The sequence below is a fragment of the Xiphophorus maculatus genome, chromosome 21 (genome assembly GCF_002775205.1).
Source record: "Xiphophorus maculatus strain JP 163 A chromosome 21, X_maculatus-5.0-male, whole genome shotgun sequence".
Taxonomy (NCBI): domain Eukaryota; kingdom Metazoa; phylum Chordata; class Actinopteri; order Cyprinodontiformes; family Poeciliidae; genus Xiphophorus; species Xiphophorus maculatus.
The window spans coordinates 1376489-1395524 of NC_036463.1; the positions used below are offsets into that span (position 1 = coordinate 1376489).

General features: G+C 38.8%; 2 protein-coding genes across 5 annotated transcripts in view; one reads left to right on the forward strand and one right to left on the reverse strand.

Annotated features, from left to right (window-relative positions):
- Positions 1-3920, reverse strand: part of plppr5 (phospholipid phosphatase related 5) — a 65408-nt gene extending 61488 nt beyond the window's left edge. The window contains exons 1-3 of the mRNA XM_023325915.1: positions 3632-3920; positions 3223-3285; positions 1739-1821 (exon numbers count right to left, since the gene is read on the reverse strand). Of these exons, the coding sequence (XP_023181683.1) occupies positions 1739-1801 (63 nt within the window). The 5' untranslated portion in view covers positions 1802-1821; positions 3223-3285; positions 3632-3920. The remainder of the gene's footprint in view (positions 1-1738; positions 1822-3222; positions 3286-3631) is intronic.
- Positions 3921-10061: 6141 nt separating this feature from the next.
- plppr4 (phospholipid phosphatase related 4) overlaps positions 10062-19036 on the forward strand; it is a 38363-nt gene continuing 29388 nt past the window's right edge. For 2 of the 4 annotated variants that reach the window (XM_023326238.1, XM_023326237.1), the window contains exons 1-4: positions 10063-10484; positions 16104-16289; positions 17531-17660; positions 17806-18001. In XM_023326238.1, the coding sequence (XP_023182006.1) occupies positions 10413-10484; positions 16104-16289; positions 17531-17660; positions 17806-18001 (584 nt within the window). In that variant the 5' untranslated portion in view covers positions 10063-10412. Of the gene's footprint in view, positions 10485-16103; positions 16290-17530; positions 17661-17805; positions 18002-19036 lie in introns of all 4 variants that reach the window. The other 2 variants (XM_023326235.1, XM_023326234.1) reach the window with 2 other exon arrangements.

Sequence of the window (19036 nt, forward strand, 5' to 3'; positions counted from 1 at the left end):
AGCCAGGAGGAGGGTATTAACACTGTCAATCATTCTTGTACTGCTCCCCCTCCTTCTTCTCCCCTTCTCCCCTCCCCTCCTCTTCTTTGCTCTCTGCTGAGCTGAGCTACAGCTCCTTTCCCACAGCAGAGCCAGCCGTTAGCATGGCCACCGATGATGGTGGACAAACACTTTTTCTGTAACAGTGATTTGTTTGTCCACCATTAGTAGCTGCAGGAAACCATCAATCTTGAGCATATTCACGCTGCATATACCAAGCCATGCGTACATGATTGACAGAGTTAAGACCCTCCTCTTGGCTCTGATTGGTTCTTCTGACAGGAAGTGGTGTATTGCTGCAGATGGCAGTATGACCGCAGGAAGGACGCAGAGGAGCTTGATATTTTTTCATGGATCATCTGTGTGACTCCAAACACTGTCATTCCAAAAGTAGAACTATTGCAAACAATGTTTATGCCATGTTGAAATTATGACTTCTTGACTACAATGTTGTACTTCTTGACTACAGTACAATGTTGTTACCGCAGGTCAGATTCACACCTAACTCTGAGTACCCAGCGCAGGTAACTGGAACACACCATTACTCTTGGAATGACTTTAGTTTAGTAATGAACTTGCATCTGTTAGTTTACATCTGAGTTATGTTCCTACTAATGAATCGTTATGCTGTGTGCATTCTGTTTGACAAAGAAAATCAGTTTAACATGCAAAATAGGTACTAGACATTGCAAAAACTGGGAAAAATCTAGAGCATTTCTGCAGGCATGCTAAGTTCAGCTTTTAGGATTTGATTCCACCATTGCATATAAATAAAAATCGCTTATTAAAAGGCAAGGCAATGCAAGGGAAAACATCAAAGTTGCATGCTTCGAGCAGTCATAACTTATCTGGCATGTCATACTTCATAACAAATTTATGCTGCATCTTTCATCCAACCCAGTGAAGTGAAGACTCTTCCTACAAGCCAGTTTTCTTGAATAAAAATGATTGTGGCATGAAGGCTAGGCAGTGATATTGAAGGGTTGGGAAACTTTCCAGAAGAACCCACTGTGTCATCTCCACATGCTAAAGTCACCAAGCCAAATCAGAAAAACCAGAGGCCTCATTTAACTCCAAACACTTATACTACAGGTCTGCTATCACATTATTGTGTTACACACAGAATCCATTTTCCTAAGACATTTCTAGCTTCTTAGTTGGGATTATACCAATGGGACAAAAGATATAGCATAACTCTCCAGAAGAATAGTAATACATTCTCACTGATAGATTTAATCTAAATCTGCCAGGGGTATGACTGACTTTGGACCTAACCATATAGAGTGGACCCAGTTTAACAGTTCAAAGCTGTTTTAGAGGGGCCTCAGGATGTCAGCAAGCATTTGTGATCACTGACCTCACTAATACCTGGAGTCAACTCTAATCAAAATGCTAGGGTGGATGTTTTCGTGTGAGAAAGTCAGAGATGCTTTGTTTTGGGTATATGTAGTTAAAATAGGCACGATGTAATCTGGACTATTTTCCAGTTGGTCACTTCTATAGTTTACAGTCCAAAACTGATACTGGTTGAGATGCCTTTGCTTTTACAACATCGTGATCATTTTTAGTCAAACATACAAATCTAGTAATCTTCCAGGCCCAAGGCCAGTTTGGTTGATGATGGTTTATTAGAATTGTTCAGACAAATAGTAAACATTTGGCACTTTTACAGAAATAATGTCAGTCTTGATCTTCTTACCTCATATGCCAATGAGGCGTACAGCTTCCTCTGCTCTTTCCTACTAACGTGTTTAGGAGGCATATTCCTCTTGTCAGCAAAAACTGCAAAGAAATCAGAAGAAACTTAAAGGAGCTACACAGAAAGTTAAAAAGATGCTATATCAGATCATTTTGTTAATCATGAAAAGAAAACACAGTAATCCCTAAATAAAAATAATTTTGTGTTTTCACAGTGTTGCTGTAAAAACAGTCATTTTATTCATTCAGTCATTTATTCATTCATTGCATAAAATAAATGGATTGGTGGATTCACATCAGGCAGCTAAAAGCAATAACTGAGACTTGGTTACTTTGATCTAAATGACTGTTTTAAACAAATTATTTAAAAAAAGGTAAAGTAAATGTTTGTATGTAATTGAGTGTTCAATCACATATAAACTTCATGTGTGAATAAAAATATCTTTCAATCTAAATCTGCCAGGGGTATGAATAACTTTGAGCTAACTGTAGATTAACCATGAATGGATGTGGAGGGTGATGACTTCATATGCCTCAAATGTACATGATTATATAAGACAAGGAACTCAAAAATCACACCAAGCAGTCCGAAATCAATTCACTTCTGTCTAATGGAAAATATATACAAAGTCAGGCTGTAGTTCTGCCTCTCTTCCACTAGATGTCATCAACAGATAATGAGAACAAACCGATTCTGCCTGATCGCACCCTGATCTGATCACTTCATCTGCAACTAACAAACTGCAGGCAAGTCTGACTCTTCTCCAAACATAGATTTCAGAGTTGTTTTTTTTATATAATGAAAAAATATATATTGTTAGTTATTTTCTTTCTACACTGCTGTAATAAAACAAAGAGTTGCAGTGGGCCACGTTTTTGCCTGGCAAAGTTCACATGTTGGCGTGCGTGGGCGTGTGTGTAAAGAGGACTGGGGGGGACTGTGTGTAAACATGACAAAACTCTGGTGACCAGAGTCTGGTCACAAGCGAGACATTAGGGAGGTACTTAATTTCACAAAGCAAATGATTCGACAGGTGTTCTGACTATCAGTGCTACCTCATCAGATTTTCCTACCGTAGCACGGATAGATAGCTAAGTCTATCCGTCAGTGCTACGCGTCCAAAACTGCTACCGTTATGTTTACAAATAGAAAACTATAAAGGGCTGTGTTAATGTTAAATATATTGGATAACATTATTTGAGTGATGGGACTGAAGTGGAAGCTTAGGAGTTATACTTAGCTTAGCAATGGAAGAATTTATATACAAGACGAAACCACAAGATCACTTCCTTCATCTGAATATCCTACCCGTTTAAAATGAAAAGCTACATAAATCCTTTTACTAGAATTTCCTACCTGTTGAAAAATATTTTAAATACAGAGGTGTTTGTAAGAATAAAACAGTATCAGACAGGGGAAACACGTTTTATTGGAGTTAAACAGACAAATACAGATCACTGCAACTCTTTTTTGAGCATTAATACTTTGTATGTCTGTTATCAGATGCAGCGCAGCCACAATGTGTCATCGAACTGCGCAGGTCACTCCTGAAATGATAGGATATGATTAATATACACTAATATTACACGGCTATTGCACAGCTTCAATCCCACATAGTAATGCTACCAACATCTACTTAGCAATCTGTTTTTAATAAGAAAAAAATAATGTAATTAAACAAAGATATTTTAAAATATAGGGACAAAATAGCCCACAAAACAACGTAACTTGTCCTGATTAACCACCAAACAATGACTTGTTCAGTAGTAACGACACTGCAGATGGCAAACTAAAGCCATAAATATACAAGCTGCCTGTCATGTAAACTAAAAACATGAAGTAATACAGCAGCTTAATGAAAGCCAGAAATAGAATAAATTAAATAAAGCTTACCGTAATCTTTGATGAAATAAAACACATGAAACGATACTTCCACAGGTAGGATGTATTTATAAGAAATCTGCTGAGTAAGCAATATGTGACGTAGCATCGATGTGCGCATGCGCGTTACCACTATGTAAGACGGATTCAGGCACCACTCAAATGACAGCCTGGCCCAATCCTTCCTGTCTAATTCCGCTCAAAAAAATCTTGTTTACAGCACAGCCTGGGCTTCCTCCCAATTCGCTTGGATTGCCTCCAGTAGATGTTTAACTGGGCCAATCAGCGAAAGGAAGGAAAAGTTGAGAACAATGTTGTTGTTTTTCTGAGCTGTTTTAGAAGCTCATGGGGACTACAGTCTCCTGTAGTTCTATCAGCGGCAGTGGAGGAAGTGAAAGAAGGCGTTCGGTCTGTGTTGGTCACACTTCCAAATATTAAACTAACATTAACAGCCACCTGGTTCAGATCAGCTCTTCTGTCTTCACGCTGGAGGACTGTGGCAAGCCGTTTTAACATAAATTTGGTTTCGTCTGACTATCCGTAATTACATTCTAGATATCTAAAAATGCATTTTGACTAGACAAAATTACCTTTTGAATATCTGGAATGGTAATTTAAGATATCAGCATTTACATTCTGACTAGTAGGAATAATAATTCAACATATCTTCAATTACATTTTGACGAGTCAAAATTCCTTTCCTAAAATTACGACACTGGATCTATGGCAAGCCGTTTTAACATAAATTTGATTGTACCGCCCTTACATTCCACATATCTCAAATTGTTTTATGACTAGACGTTTTAGCGATTTAAGATATCTCTAAATACATTCTGACTAGTCGAAATGACGTCAGATTTACCATTGACTTGTATGGAGACTTCAATTCAAGATATCTACAATGAATTACTGACTATCTGAAATACACATTTCAGATATCTACAATTAAATTATGACTAGTCATGAAGTAAATTCAAGATATCGCAATTTTAGTTTTGATTAGTCATAATTCTAACCAAAGATATCTCGAATGACAACATAATACATGATATCTTAAATATATTTTTGGATAGGAGATGAATTATAAATTAATTAGACATATCTTGAATTACATAGCTTTTCTATTTAAGATATATTAAATTAACATTCTGAATAGTGTTGAGACGCTTATCAAGGACACACACTCACAAGTTTAAATCATAATAATCAGAATGACATTACTGATATCTTGAATATGTATTCTGTATAGTCAAAACGTATCTGATGGCAATTTGAAAGTTTAATAAAACAATGACAAATACAAAAACGAAAACAGATGTTTGAAAATGCACAACTTTCATGTTGAAAATGCTTTGACAATAGCAATTTTAAAGTTTCAAGGTTGTTTTTAAGTGCATTCGGTTTGTCGGAAATGAATAAACAGGAAATTCTTTGCAGATTTGAGAAGCAGTCTTATACTTGATGAAGTTTTGCGTTCTCTGCATATCCAACATTACCAAGTTCTTTCTACGTTGTGGCATTTACTGACAATTTTGTGCAGGAAACAGAAAAATTCTGCAGGTAACTGTTTGGACAGCACAAAGGGCCTTCCACCAATTCTTAATTCAGATATCTAAAATTGTAATTTTGACTAGTCATAATTAAGTTCAAGATATCTTAAATTGTAATTACGGATGTGTCCCATCAAATGACGGGTTTGCGATATCTTGAAAGGGATTTTGATTTGTCAAAATGTAATTGAAGATATCTTGAATTATTATTATTACTAGTCAGAATGTAAATACAGATATCTTAAATTACCATTCTGGATATTCAAAATGTAATTTTGTCTAGTCAAAATACATTTTTAGATATCTAGAGTGTAATTACGGATAGTCAGAGGAAACCAAATTTATGTTAAAACGGCTTGCCATACAGTGCAGGCAATTTCCAGTTAGCTTCATAGTGGTGAAATGGCGCATTACATACGTCACAGACAAACGTTGTAATTGGGTAAAACCTCAACACAGGTCACGCATCCAGAAAGTAATCGTTTGCCACCAACTGAGGGTCCAGACCGTCTGGACTTGTGTAAAAAAAAGAACTGGGTTTACTAGGCTACTCAAATGGCACATTAGTGGAAAGAAAAATCTTTAAAACTAATAAAGAATGAATCAAATGAGGACTGACAGGGAGAATTTAAGGAATTAAAGATAGCAACATTAAGAGAGGATAATGGATTAGAAAAAGTTAAAATCAGTAGCTGAACAATGAAAACAAATTCAATCTTTATGATACAATATGATGTGATAGGATGCAATGCAGTACAATATAATATGATGCGAGTATGATGCAATATTCCTTTACAGTGAGAACTAGTGAGAGTGCATCTTGCATCACAGCCCTGTTTTCCTCACAAACACAATCAGAATCAAAAGTGCAGATTGTAGGATGAGCATATGATGGCATTCTACTCTGCCTAATGTTCCATGTTTAGTTTCAGGACTGACTGATTTACGAAAGCATGTCTCAATTCAACCTTACTAAGCACCAGAATCCTAGATGTTGGATCTTGGTCATACAACTCTCATTAAAACTGTGGTCAGTCATCAACACAGAAGCCTGAAAGCATGTCATGACTGTGTTTGGACAGTTAAACATAGATGTTTAATTCACTCATTAACAACTTGAAGATTCTGCTACTATTGTATGAAAATCTAAACATGCTGAGGCTGGAATACCTGCCTCAGCATGTTCAAACTTTTAACTACTTACTACTGCTTCTATTAGAGCCTTGCTAAAGGAATATAAAAGTAGACTTGTAAACACAGTGAAAATGTCCTTGAAGATAACTGTGTTGAATATTCAGCCTGTCTTCTTGCAGTTTATAACGGCAGCGTAATGAAAGAGGCATAAATGATTCTGCAGGGCCTGTCTCATGTACTGTTTACAAATTATGTATAAAGTATACATACTTTATACCAACATACATTCCCAACAATGTATATTTGTTGGGAAAGCAACTGTTTTAAGAAAATCTTTCTTATGAAATCATGATAAACATTCATTTCTTTGACGGGTTAAAGGTTCTTTTTTTCCTATTTTATCATTTGCTCCATCTACCTAGTTTTGATTGTTTAGTTGCTTTATTTCACATGACACCCATGAAGTTGTATTGTCTTAAAATGTGAAACAGTTTCTATTTATTTACACTTTGATGTCATGTTCTTTTGTCCCTCATTTCAGATGTCACTTGTTAGTACAGCTGTTTCACTTTGCAGAAATTTGTCAGCACTGAGACATCATTATCTCGCCCCATGGCTCTTATCTTATCTTATCTTATCTTATCTTATCTTATCTTATCTTATCTTATCTTATCTTATCTTATCTTATCTTATCTTATCTTATCTTATCTTATCTTATCTTAAGATCCTTTAGAATCAACAATCTCAAAACTTGAATCATTAAGGTTTTGATCCATATTTTGTATTTTAGATTACATTGTGAATCTTTGCCCACTTATTTAAAGAAACAGAAGAGCATTATGTGGCTGCAGTTGTTGAACTGAAGAAGGAGCTACAGTAGTTTAACTAACAGTGAGATAAGTTCAGGTTTGTGAGCCTCACAGTAAAATCTACATTCCAGGAGTTAGATGGTTCGTTACCTTCCTGTAGCTCCGCTGCCTGGGTGATATTACTTCAGACACAGAGCAGAGCAGAAGAGTCTGCTCCCAGTGCTGTTCAGCCTTCCCGAAGCCAGACAGCAGCCAGTGGTTTTCTGCTGCTTCACCATCTAGTCAGTCTCACACACACACACACACACACACACACACACACACACACACACACACACACGCGCGCGCGCGCACGGACACAGAGTCAGCAGTGTTCAGCCTGCTCCATCACTCTGAGCCCCCTTCCTCTGCCTTTCAGCTGCCCTGCACCTGCTCATGTGGAAGGGAGCTTTGCTGCTACAGCGCATGCGCATGTCCATCACGTCTGTCTGGAGGGTTCCTGTGATGTAAGTGTAAAATAAACCCTGCCCCTAAACACAAGGACAACAATAACCCCAAAAATAAAACCCAACATGTTGGAGTATAGTCCATCTCTCAACAAGTCACACATTAAAGTTTAATAAAGCTACACTTATTATCTTATGTTAAACTCCAGTTTATGTATAATTCTAACTAATGGGAAGTTATGGACAGGTAGAAAGGTGAGAGAACATTCTTATCTCTTTACACATGCAGTCCTTAGCATTCATGTGTTGGAGGCTTTAATTTTATATTTAAGCTTATGGATATGTTTCATTAAGGAGGCCCTCTCTTGTATGTATTTATTGGTTGTATTCTTATATGGTTGTTAAACTAGGATTTACATTTGATAAGCCAAGTACTTTTTATTGATTCCAAGTGCATAACAGTTTACACAAACACATTTTTAAATATTTAAAAGTTGACCTTTACTATTGAATTAATTATCTGATATTAGAAGCTACTATAACCTCATGGTGTTTTTGCTTTTAGGATTTCATAGAGCAGGAGCTCTATGAAGCACCTCTGCAAGCACTTCTGCTTGCAGAGGGCAGAAGTGTTTCCAGCCCCGTCTCCATGGCAGCAGCAGTAACAGGACTCCCGCCATGCGGTGTCTCTTTACCTTTAGCAGTCTAAAAGCTGAGCTGTTAAAAGTTGCAAAGTGACACATGTTGCTACTGTCACAACACCTTCAGTCATGGTCAGACGTTTGTCCACTATGGAAGAGGATTAGGGCCACCGAAAAAAAAAAAAAAAGAATTCTGACTTTAATCTCAGAATTCTTTTTCTTTTTTGGAGGCCCTAATCCTCCTCCACTGACACAATGCCTCTCACAACTATTTACCAGTTTGAATCTTTTTTTTACATAGGGAAGATAAACAACAACATTTTGATTTTTTGACAAAAAACATATTTAATTCCAAAGTGAAAACTGATTTCTTGAAAATTAAAATAAAGTAAAAATATTTAACATAAAATAAGAAATTGCATAAATGTTGACTCCTCTTAAAGGTGACTGACCTCACATCGAGCAGAATACAGATCAGCTGAGTGCAGTCAGTGTCTCCAGTGATTGTGGTGTAACAGCAGCTGGTTCTGGAAATCCATTCACTGGTTCATTGGTATTCCTGGCTACAATTATAGCATGAAAACTAAAGACTCCAACCAATCAGAGAAAATGTTTTAAAAAGAAAGAGTTGGGGGATGGAGGAAAAAAAACTTCTAAGGCCCTGACCATCCCCTTGAGTTCAGTTAAATCATCAAGACATGGGAGGAATCTGGTCCATGAGTAAATCTGCCTTGATCAGGCCGTTCTCATACCCTGAGAGACCTGGGAGACTAGTGAAAGAGGACACCGTTACCATGACTATGCTGAAGTAGTTACAAACTCTGCTGAGATGGAGAGACTCTGCAGACAACTGTTGCTAGTCAAGCTAATGTGTTTCTTTGTCTCGACTGAAAAGAAAAATAATCAAAAGCAAAGTAGAATCATTACTCCACATAAAACAGCTTCTGCACTCTGATGTGGAGATAGAAGATGAAGACAGACATGTGGAGGTTTTCTCAGTCATATGACCCTGATGGCAGAGTTGCAGATTCAATGCAGAAAGCTGATGGCTTTATGCACCAGGAAGAAGAAGCTAAACCAGCCTGTAGTGGGCCTGTCGTTCAAGATTAGGGATAGGACATAAAGATTGAACTCTGGGCTGCACAGGAAGCTGAAAGTGAACACTGAGAGCAAAATAAGCTCATATCAGATGAAAATAACGACTAATACTAAAATAACAAACAACAGCCATCGTCAGCCTGCGATAGTTTGTTCTGTATGGTGATATGTAGCAGCACAAGATCCAGAACTAACTAAGCAGTTTCTAACAACTCAGGTTTGTTCTGTCACCTTAGTACAAATCTGATGGATTAGATGTGATTTACCAGTGAGCTCTGGCTCTGCCTTAAAAGGAATAAAGTTTTGGATTTTGTTGCGCAGCACCATTGAATGACCCAGTAAATTGAATTAAAACAGTTATTTTTCTTTCTCTTTCTTTCAGAACTGGTTGTTTTGGAGAGTTTTTTTCTAATCATGAACAAAAGTGTTATTTGAAAACAACTTTCTATTTTCAGGCTAAGTTAAAATGTAATTCATATGAAATATATGCCCTGTGATAGAATAACAAAAACAGAAGCTACTATATGGCAGCAAACACTTTTTTACAACACAGCATCCGTCCATCCATTTTCTGTACACCCTTGTCCCTAGTGGGGTCGGGAGGGGTACTGGTGCTTATCTCCAGCGAACGTTTCGGGCGAGAGGCAAGGTACACACTGGACAGATCGCCAGTCTGTCGCAAACACATCATGTAAACTCAAACTAACTGAACGTTCTGTCTAATTAATGGAATGTTTTACTAAAGTTACATTTTAATCTGAAGATGCTAAAACGTAATGTAAAGCAGGAGGATGTGAGCCTGGAGTTAGTCTGACTGCTGTCATAGCTGCTCTTCAGTGCGCATGCTTCTCCTCTCCTCCCTCCATACGTCGACGCGGCCCCGCTCTCCATCTGACAGCTGGCAGCGCGACATGCTCAGAACCAGACCCGGAGCTCCCCACCAGCGCAGATTCGGTTCTGGTCCGAGCGGAAACCGAGCCGCTGGATTGGAGTCCGAGCAGCTGTCGGGTTGAGCTTCTGGATCCCATGCGGCATGACGGGCTCCTGATCCCGGCAGAACGCCTTCCTTTCCCCTGTTACATTTTGGATCCGTTTGGACATCCGGAGGCCTGATCATGTCTGTTAGAGAGAAGGGGGTCCTGACCAAAGACAGCGTCAGCCTGTTGCCCTGCTTCTATTTTGTGGAGGTGAGTCCTGCTTTCCACCCACCGGTGGCCCACTAACCCGCGCAGAGAGAGGGGGGACGTGGTTGTGTAACTGGCATCAAAGATCCATTAGTTGCGCTCCAATATCAGCTGAAAAACATCCCGTTTAATAAGAATGTAATTAAAGAATCGATTCATTTTGAACATGAGTTCAATTATATCTTCTTTCAGCGTGCTGCTTTCATCTGGGATGTTCCTCCAAAACAAAATATGCAGGATATTTATGGCGATTTGCACAATGCAGGTATCTGTTTTATCCTGCAAATACACGCAGAGCTGCATGATGCTCTCAGGACGTATTATGATACAAGATTGGCTGGCTAACACATGCAGCGAATCAACAACAATAACGTATGTTAGATGGTAAACATGTCTCCTTTATAATCTGTGCACCTTTAGTAAACAACAGAGATTAAAAAATGCAACTAAAATAACCAGAGGTTGCCTTATAGAGCAACAGTGCAGCCCTATCTATATTTGTTTCTGTGCATGAATTCAGGGAAAGTAGGTCAGAAGAGAAATATCGTTCTGTGCTTGTAACTCTCATTAGGGATACGAAGTAAAGCACGTCGGCCATCAAACCTACTATGAGGCAAAAATCTTTGCAGAATGCTGAAAGCATGAAGGAAATGAGTCCTATGCAGGACAAGTTTGGGTTTTCATTTACATTAGAGTGGAAAAGGATTAAAGATCCCATGCAGCTTGTGGTAACTGTCACTCCTCCTCCCGCTGTACACGCTTTCATGCTCCAGTTCACCGCTGGCCTGTAGCTCTCTAGTCAAACTGGCATCATGTGTTCTGACTATCAGTGCTACTTCGTCAAAATTTCCTACCATAGCACGGATAGATAACTAAGTCTATCTGTCAGTGCTACTCGTCCAAACCTGCTACCGTCATGTTTACGAATAGAAAACTATAGCGGGTTGTGTTAATGTTAAATATATTGGATAACATTATTTGACTGACGGGACTGAAGTAGAAGCTTAGGAGTTATACTTAGCTTAGCATTGGGATAATTTATGTACACGACGAAACCACAAGATGAAAAGCTATAGATGTATGCACTAATCCTTTTACTAGAATATTCTACATGTTAAAAAATATTTTAAATACATAGGTGTTTGTAAGAATAAAACAGTATCAGAGGAAACAGGTTTTTATTGGAACTAAATTAAACACAGACAAATCACTGCAACTCTTTTTTGCGCATTAATGCATATGACAGACTTTCTCAAATGCAGCCATTTGATAAAGTGGCTGAACTGAACTGCGCAGGTCACTGTGCTCCTGAAATGATAGGATATGATTAATATACACTAATATTACATGGCTATTACACAGATTCAATCTCACATAGTGTCGCTACCAACATCTATTTAGCATGGTTTAATAAAAAAAAAAGAGTAATTATACTAAAATATTTTGAAGTATAGGGACAAAATAGCCCACAAAACAACATATTTTGTCCTGATTAACAGCCAAACATTTACAAGAGTAATGACATTGCAGACGGCAAACTAAAGCTGTTTATATCTTTACAATCTGCAATTAAGAGTAGGTCAAAGCTGGAAGTTAATGGTTTCACCTTCTGCCTTATGATAAGGTTCTGTGATTGACATCTAGAAAAATCAGTGATTTGCAACACAGTTTCTGCTTTGCAGAAAGTTTCTGCTGAAATCAGAGGTATTCTTTCTGTTATCCTAACAATAGAACCCACATGTGGGTTGAAACTTGAAAACATTGAGTTTTTCTTCAGAAAACTATTTGATTGACACTGTGGCGTTAACCCTCCTGCTATGTTGCGGGTCAAATAAAAAAAAAAATTGTTAAAATATATTTTTTTGCATGAAACTTTTTCTATTTGTCTTAATAGGTACACTCTAAATATAAATTAAAAATGGTTCATTTTACACATTTGCAACGCCCCCCCTTCCCCCCTTCCCCCCTCACGCGTCTACATATTAAATAGATACTACTCGGGTCAATTTGAACAGGTGTTCTGACTATCAGTTCTACCTTGTCAGATGTTCCTATAGCACGGATAGATAGCTAAGTCTGTCAGTGATACTGGTCCAAAACTGCTACCATCATGTTTACAAATAGAAAACTATAGAGGGTTGTGTGAATGTTAAATATATTGAATAACATTACTTGAGTGATGGGACTGAAGTGGAAGCTTAGGAGTTATACTTAGCTTAGCATTGGAAGAATTTATATACAAGACGAAACCACAAGATCACTTCCTTCATCTGAATATCCTACCCGTTTAAAATGAAAAGCTACATAAATCCTTTTACTAGAATTTCCTACCTGTTAAAAAATATTTTAAATACAGAGGTGTTTGTAAGAATAAAACAGTATCAGACAGGGGAAACACGTTTTATTGGAGTTAAACAGACAAATACAGATCACTGCAACTCTTTTTTGAGCATTAATACACTGTATGTCTGTTTCAGATGCAGCGCAGCCACAATGTGTCCACCGATGCGCAAGTCACTCCTGAAATGATAGGATATGATTAATATACACTAATATTACACTACAGTATTACACAGCTTCATTCCCACATAGTATTGCTACCAACATCTGTTTAGAAAAGTTTAATAAAAAAAGACTGTAATTAAACTAAAATATTTTTAAAATATAGGGACAAAATAGCGCATAAAACAATGTATTTTGTCCTGATTAACCACCAAACAATGACTTACGACTTTGCAGATGGCAAACTAAAACCATAAATATGTTTACAAGCTGATGTCATGTAAATTAAAAACATGAAGTAATACATCAGCTTAATGAAAGCCATATATAAAATAAATTAAATAAAGCTTACCGTAATCTTTGATGAAATAAAACACATGAAATGATACTTCCACAGGTAGGATGTATTTATAAGAAATCTGCTGAGTAAACAGTATGTGACATAGCATCGATGTGCGCATCACCACAAGGTAGGACGAATTTACGGGTAGCACAGATAAACCGAACACCGGCAGTCAAGTTGAAGGGTAAAAAAGTTCAAAAATGTCCAATTCTATTTGTTTCCTTGCAACTATGAACCATATTTCACCATACACACACACACACACACGCACACACGCACACACACACACACACACGCACCCACACACACACACACACACACACACGCAACACATATACATGCACACACACACACACTTTCTCACTATTCTCTTTACTTCACTAGGAAACTGTGAGAAAGCAGCTGTTCATGCAACTTTTGACAGGAACCTTTTCTGTTCCTGTGGACAAACTCCATCCACTCTAAGTGGACACTCAGCAGAAGTGATGGGTAAACAGAAATACTCTGTGCATGACTCATTAGTCTTGATTTTAATCAGTGATTCAATTTGACCCACAACAGAATCCGTGTCTCAAGTTCAATTATAAAGATCACTCATTGAAAAAAAATTTGAAATGTAAGATAAAAAAAATAGTAGCATCCATGTAGCAGAGACTGTCCTGGATGATTTAATCAGTTAGGCGCTGTGCTAATCCGCCTCCTCTGCTTTTGCCGCTCGTCTTTAAACCTCTGTCTGGATGCACGGTTAGAAAGTCAGCATAGAGATGCTGGAGCCTGGGATGTGATTCTTGTCCAATTATTATGAGATAGTTTGAACTTCCTTCTTCTCTCTGCTCTTTGGTTCCTCTCAGGCAGTGACTCAGTCCAGGCGACCCTGTCAGAATTAGTTTCACTTGTGTTCAGTCAGAATTCATTCCAACTTTAGATTTTATAAATAAAAACAGCCACTGATGAAATATCTTTGTAATAGTTTCAGTCATTAAAATAAAAACTGACCCTGGCTAAGCAGAACTCTCCCAGAAGAGACTGGGCTTTATTCAGACAGGTATGGCAGACGCTGTGTGACCCTTTTGGACTCACCTGATTGCTTTACAAGCCTTTATCTGACACATTTATCACAGGCTGTATTAGCGGCAGTTTACTTACACAGCAGTGTGACTCCAAGTGATACTAATAATAAAATAACGATAAAATAAACATTTAAAAAAATTCTTGAATCCTTATTGTTGGTCACTGCTGATATTTGAATCATTGTGCATTGTTTCTGAAGCAGTGGTGCTGTGTGTTTGGTCTGTGAGAGCTGTGTATACTAGAGACAGAACCAGCTGTAGAGCACAGCACCATTCACTCAGGGCTTCATTATGCAGACTGGCTATCCTAGATGTAATATGTCATGAAGAAAACATGATTAAATATTGTTAGTTGCAGTCTGTGTTGTTTGACTAAAGGACATGTACTATCAAATACAGTATATTTTACTGTATAACTTTTATCATTACAACAAAAGGTTATGTTTAATATTAGACACAGCTGGAGTCATTTTGACTCCCAGCACAAGTCCGACTTCTGTCATCTACAGAAATACTCTGATGACTCTGCAGTTGTTGGGTGAATCAGAGATGAACAAGAGGTTGAGTACAGAGAGCTGATGGACTGCTTTGTGTCATGGTATGGGAACAAGCATCTCATCTTAAATGTGAACAAAACAAATGATTTCAGTTTGTTACTGTTCCTACTGATTTCAGTAGGAACAGGGTTAGATCAAACCCTATTTCCATCATCGCAGAATAAGTGGAGGTGGTTAAGGAATATAAATACCTTGGTGTTCATCTAGAAAACAGACTGGACTGGAGACGCAACAGTGAAGCATCTAGAAGAAGGAACAGAGCAGACTGTAGGAAGCTAAGATCGTACAAGGTTTGCAACAAAATGTTGCAGATCTCCTGTCAGTCTGTTGTTGAAAGCATCATCTCTGCTGCCTTCATCTATTGGGACAGCAGCATCAGAACCAAGGACATTAGAAGGCTCAACAGCCTGATAAAGAAGTCTGGTTCTGTTCTGAGGATGACTGTCTTCTTTCCATCCTTCTTATGCAAAGAAGGATTCTTCATAGGATCAAGAAAATAATGGACAACCCTGACCATCCTGTTCATGACACTGTCTTGGGAAGGCAGAGCATCTTCAGTCAGAGGTTTCTTCAGATTCAGCGCAGTACAGACCACTGCAGAAGATCTTTCCTGCCAACAGCCATCACCACCTCCGACCTGTTCAGCTCCCAAAGTCCTGTCCACTTATTCTGTGACAGGTTAGGTGTGATGATGTATTTGAGCTGCAGATAGTCTCTCAGGCTGTCTGCAGCTCAGCTGAGCTGTGTGAATGCCTGGCTCCAATAGCCTCCACAGAACTGTTCAGTGTTGAGACGTTAAGATGAGCTTTAATCCCACACATCTGACCAGATGTCTCACTGTTCGTCCTCTGTTGTTTCTAAACCCTAAATATGTAAAATATACTTTCATTATAGTTTAGTGGTCACATTTAGGATCAGTGGGTACATTTCAAGTTAGTTGTTAATTCCGTTCAACATCTTCCATTTTTCTTTTCATAGGTCACATCCATAATCTTCCATGCATCATTGAATCAAATTAACATGCTCATTGATCCAAAAGGCCATTACAGCAGCTACAGCCATAAAAAAAAGTATTGACTGGAAATCTACATAAGCTTCAGCTTTTATGACCTGGAAGTGTGGTAACTCTGTGTGGCTCTGGTCTCCATAGCTGCCCATCCTGGTCTCATCTGTGGTCAGTCTCTACTTCCTGGAGTGGACCGATGTGTTCAAGCCAGTGAATTCTGGGTATAACTGCCACGACCGCAGCCTGAGCCTGCCCTACATTGACCCCAACCATGAGGTCATCCCACTGCTGATGCTGCTTAGCCTGGCCTTCGCTGGACCAGCCATCACTGTGAGTATTAAGACCATAAACATGCACAGAGTTCCTGTTTCTTTGGAAAACCAAATGGTTGAATATGGGAAAATATCAGTATTAAAACAATTATTTTATTCAGAATATTTCACTGTATAAGGTACAGTTAGAAGTATAAACTCTCATAAACTGTACAATAATACAGCCAGAAGTTCACATGCAACCTCAGCTGGGGCTCCAAAGTGAAATGGAATCTGTAGACTGAGCTGACATTCACATGACCTGAGGCTGAGGGTGGCAGTTCAAAGGTTCATCACATTTTAATAAAGTGTTTTGAAATTGCAATGATAGACAGAGTGAGCTATGAATGAATGAATGAATGGACATTTAGATGAACTTATTCTTACTTTTTGCCTCAGAACCTCATCGTTGAGCGCCCCAGGCAGACAGACATATGGCACTGACCCAGGGCAATGTGAACGCTCCACACACTGGTAGACAGTCATCAAGGCACAGGAGTGTCAGCCATAGAGACACAGGAGATATAGGGGGTCAATCCCCCCCCCGCCCCACCCAGTCACACAACCAGTTCCCTCCACCCCATGACTGCACGTCAGACAGCCAAGTACCAAGCATGGAAAGACAAGAAATTTATTTTTAATAGTGATCTGACAGAACAGTGGATGACATGCAGCAAAGGTCATCGGTCCAGGCCAAACCCATGACGGCCATAGGCTAAGTCCTTCGTACGTGGGTCATGCGCTTTACCCCTGCGCCACCACCATGCCCAGAATTCAATTAAGTTAATGGCTCGATGCAATCAACTGTTGACTTTCCCCACATCCTTGCTCTGGAGGCGGATCACTGGGAAGTTAATGCAACTGGCTTGGATAACTTAGAAAACATTCTATCAGTTGGAATAATGAATGAAAGTTGCTTTGTTTTATAACTTGAATGAAACTGTAACATCTTGGATTGATTAAATCATATGTTGTGTCTGTCTGTCTTGTAAGTTGCTTGATATAATTGCGCATGATGTGAATTGACGCCATATCAAAAATTTCATTGAATTGGATTAGATCTGAAATTATGTAAACATTATTAAAGGCAACAATGATTCAGTACCAACCACAATGTGTACAGTAAAGATTAAGCCTAGCAAGTAAGTAACAAAAAACACATTGAAGACTAAATGTTGAGTCTGCTGTCATCCTCAGTAAAATCTTTACCCACCACATCTACATGGAAGCACATGCAATAAATGAGCGATTGTTCTCCAGATCATGATTGGAGAGGCCATCTTGTTCTGCTGCCTTTCTCGGAGGAAGACTGGCGGTGGAACGGAGGCTAGCATCAACGCAGCTGGCTGCAATTTCAACTCTTTCATTCGCCGAGCCATCCGCTTTGTTGGTATGCTCACTTTCTTAGTTTTTGGTTTAAGACCAGTAAACGCTTGGTTCTTCCTAATTCATGTTGCATTTTCTCACATTATCATCCCAGGTATGATTTTTGGACCTCTTGTACAGTTGTCTCACGTCAAACCTTTCATCCTCAGGTGTTCATGTGTTTGGCCTCTGTGCGACCGCCCTTATTACCGACATTCTGCAGCTAATGACTGGCTATCCAACACCCTACTTCCTCACTGTGTGTAAACCCAACTACACCACACTGAATGTCAGCTGTGATAAAAACCCCTATGTGACAGAGGATATCTGCTCAGGAGCAGACCCTGCAGCCATAAACCAGGGGAGGTGAGGAGGAAAATCATTCATCTCTTTCACTTACCTCTAGAACTAAGAACATCTCAGTGACAAAAGAAATCTATAAGACACTGTAATTAAGGAGTATATATTTTGTTCCTTTGCAACAGTTTTAAAAAAAATTGTTAAATAAGAACTGATCAACCGACGTGTGGGGACAGTTTGAGTTCTGAATACATCAGTCTCACACGATTAATCAGCAGTTCAGAATTTTTATTAAACGCATGAAATAAATGTTTAAACTGTTACAGAAAAGCATCCAGAGCAAGGGGCCCTCAGAGGTCTTGAGGGCCAATGTCCTGCAACTTTTGAATGTGTCTTTGCTTCGACACACCTGAGTCAAACCATGAGTTCATCAGCAAGTCCCTGGAGAACTTCACTGCAGACTGAGCAGGTCATAAACATCTGATTCAGGTGTGTTGGATCAGGGAGACATTTAGTAGTAACAGGACATCAACCCTCCAGGCGTGGACGTGAGCATGTTATTACTGTTAAACCCACGGTCTCTGTTTTTGTTGGGGTTTTTTTAAGTTACTCTGAGCAACATTTAGCAGAGTAGATAAAAGTGAAAAGCTGGAGATATTGGATGAGAAACTAATGTAAACACATGCAGAAACACACCTACCTACGTCATTTAGAGAGAACACAGCGGTTCTCAAGCTGCATGCTGCAAATGATGACGACGTTTGTGCTTTGATACTCTGAGCTCTGGCTTCGCAGTGTTTTCCATTTCATAAGAGCATTTAGGGACAGTTTTGTAGATGGAAAATATTGAGGTGAGAACTGATGTGATGCCTAACACTGACCTGATGTGGTGACAGCTCTGCTGGAATGTTTCTCCTGACTAACTTCATTCTGTTTTTCATCACTGATCCGAATGCCCAGACCCTAGTTTTCCTCAAAAGAAATGTCACACATTCATTAGTTCAGTGCACTTAATGTTTTGATAAAGTGGAAGGATTTCTATTGGTTGATCTATTTCAGCAGCTGAAGTAGATCAACCAACAGGTGTTTTAGTCGTGTATG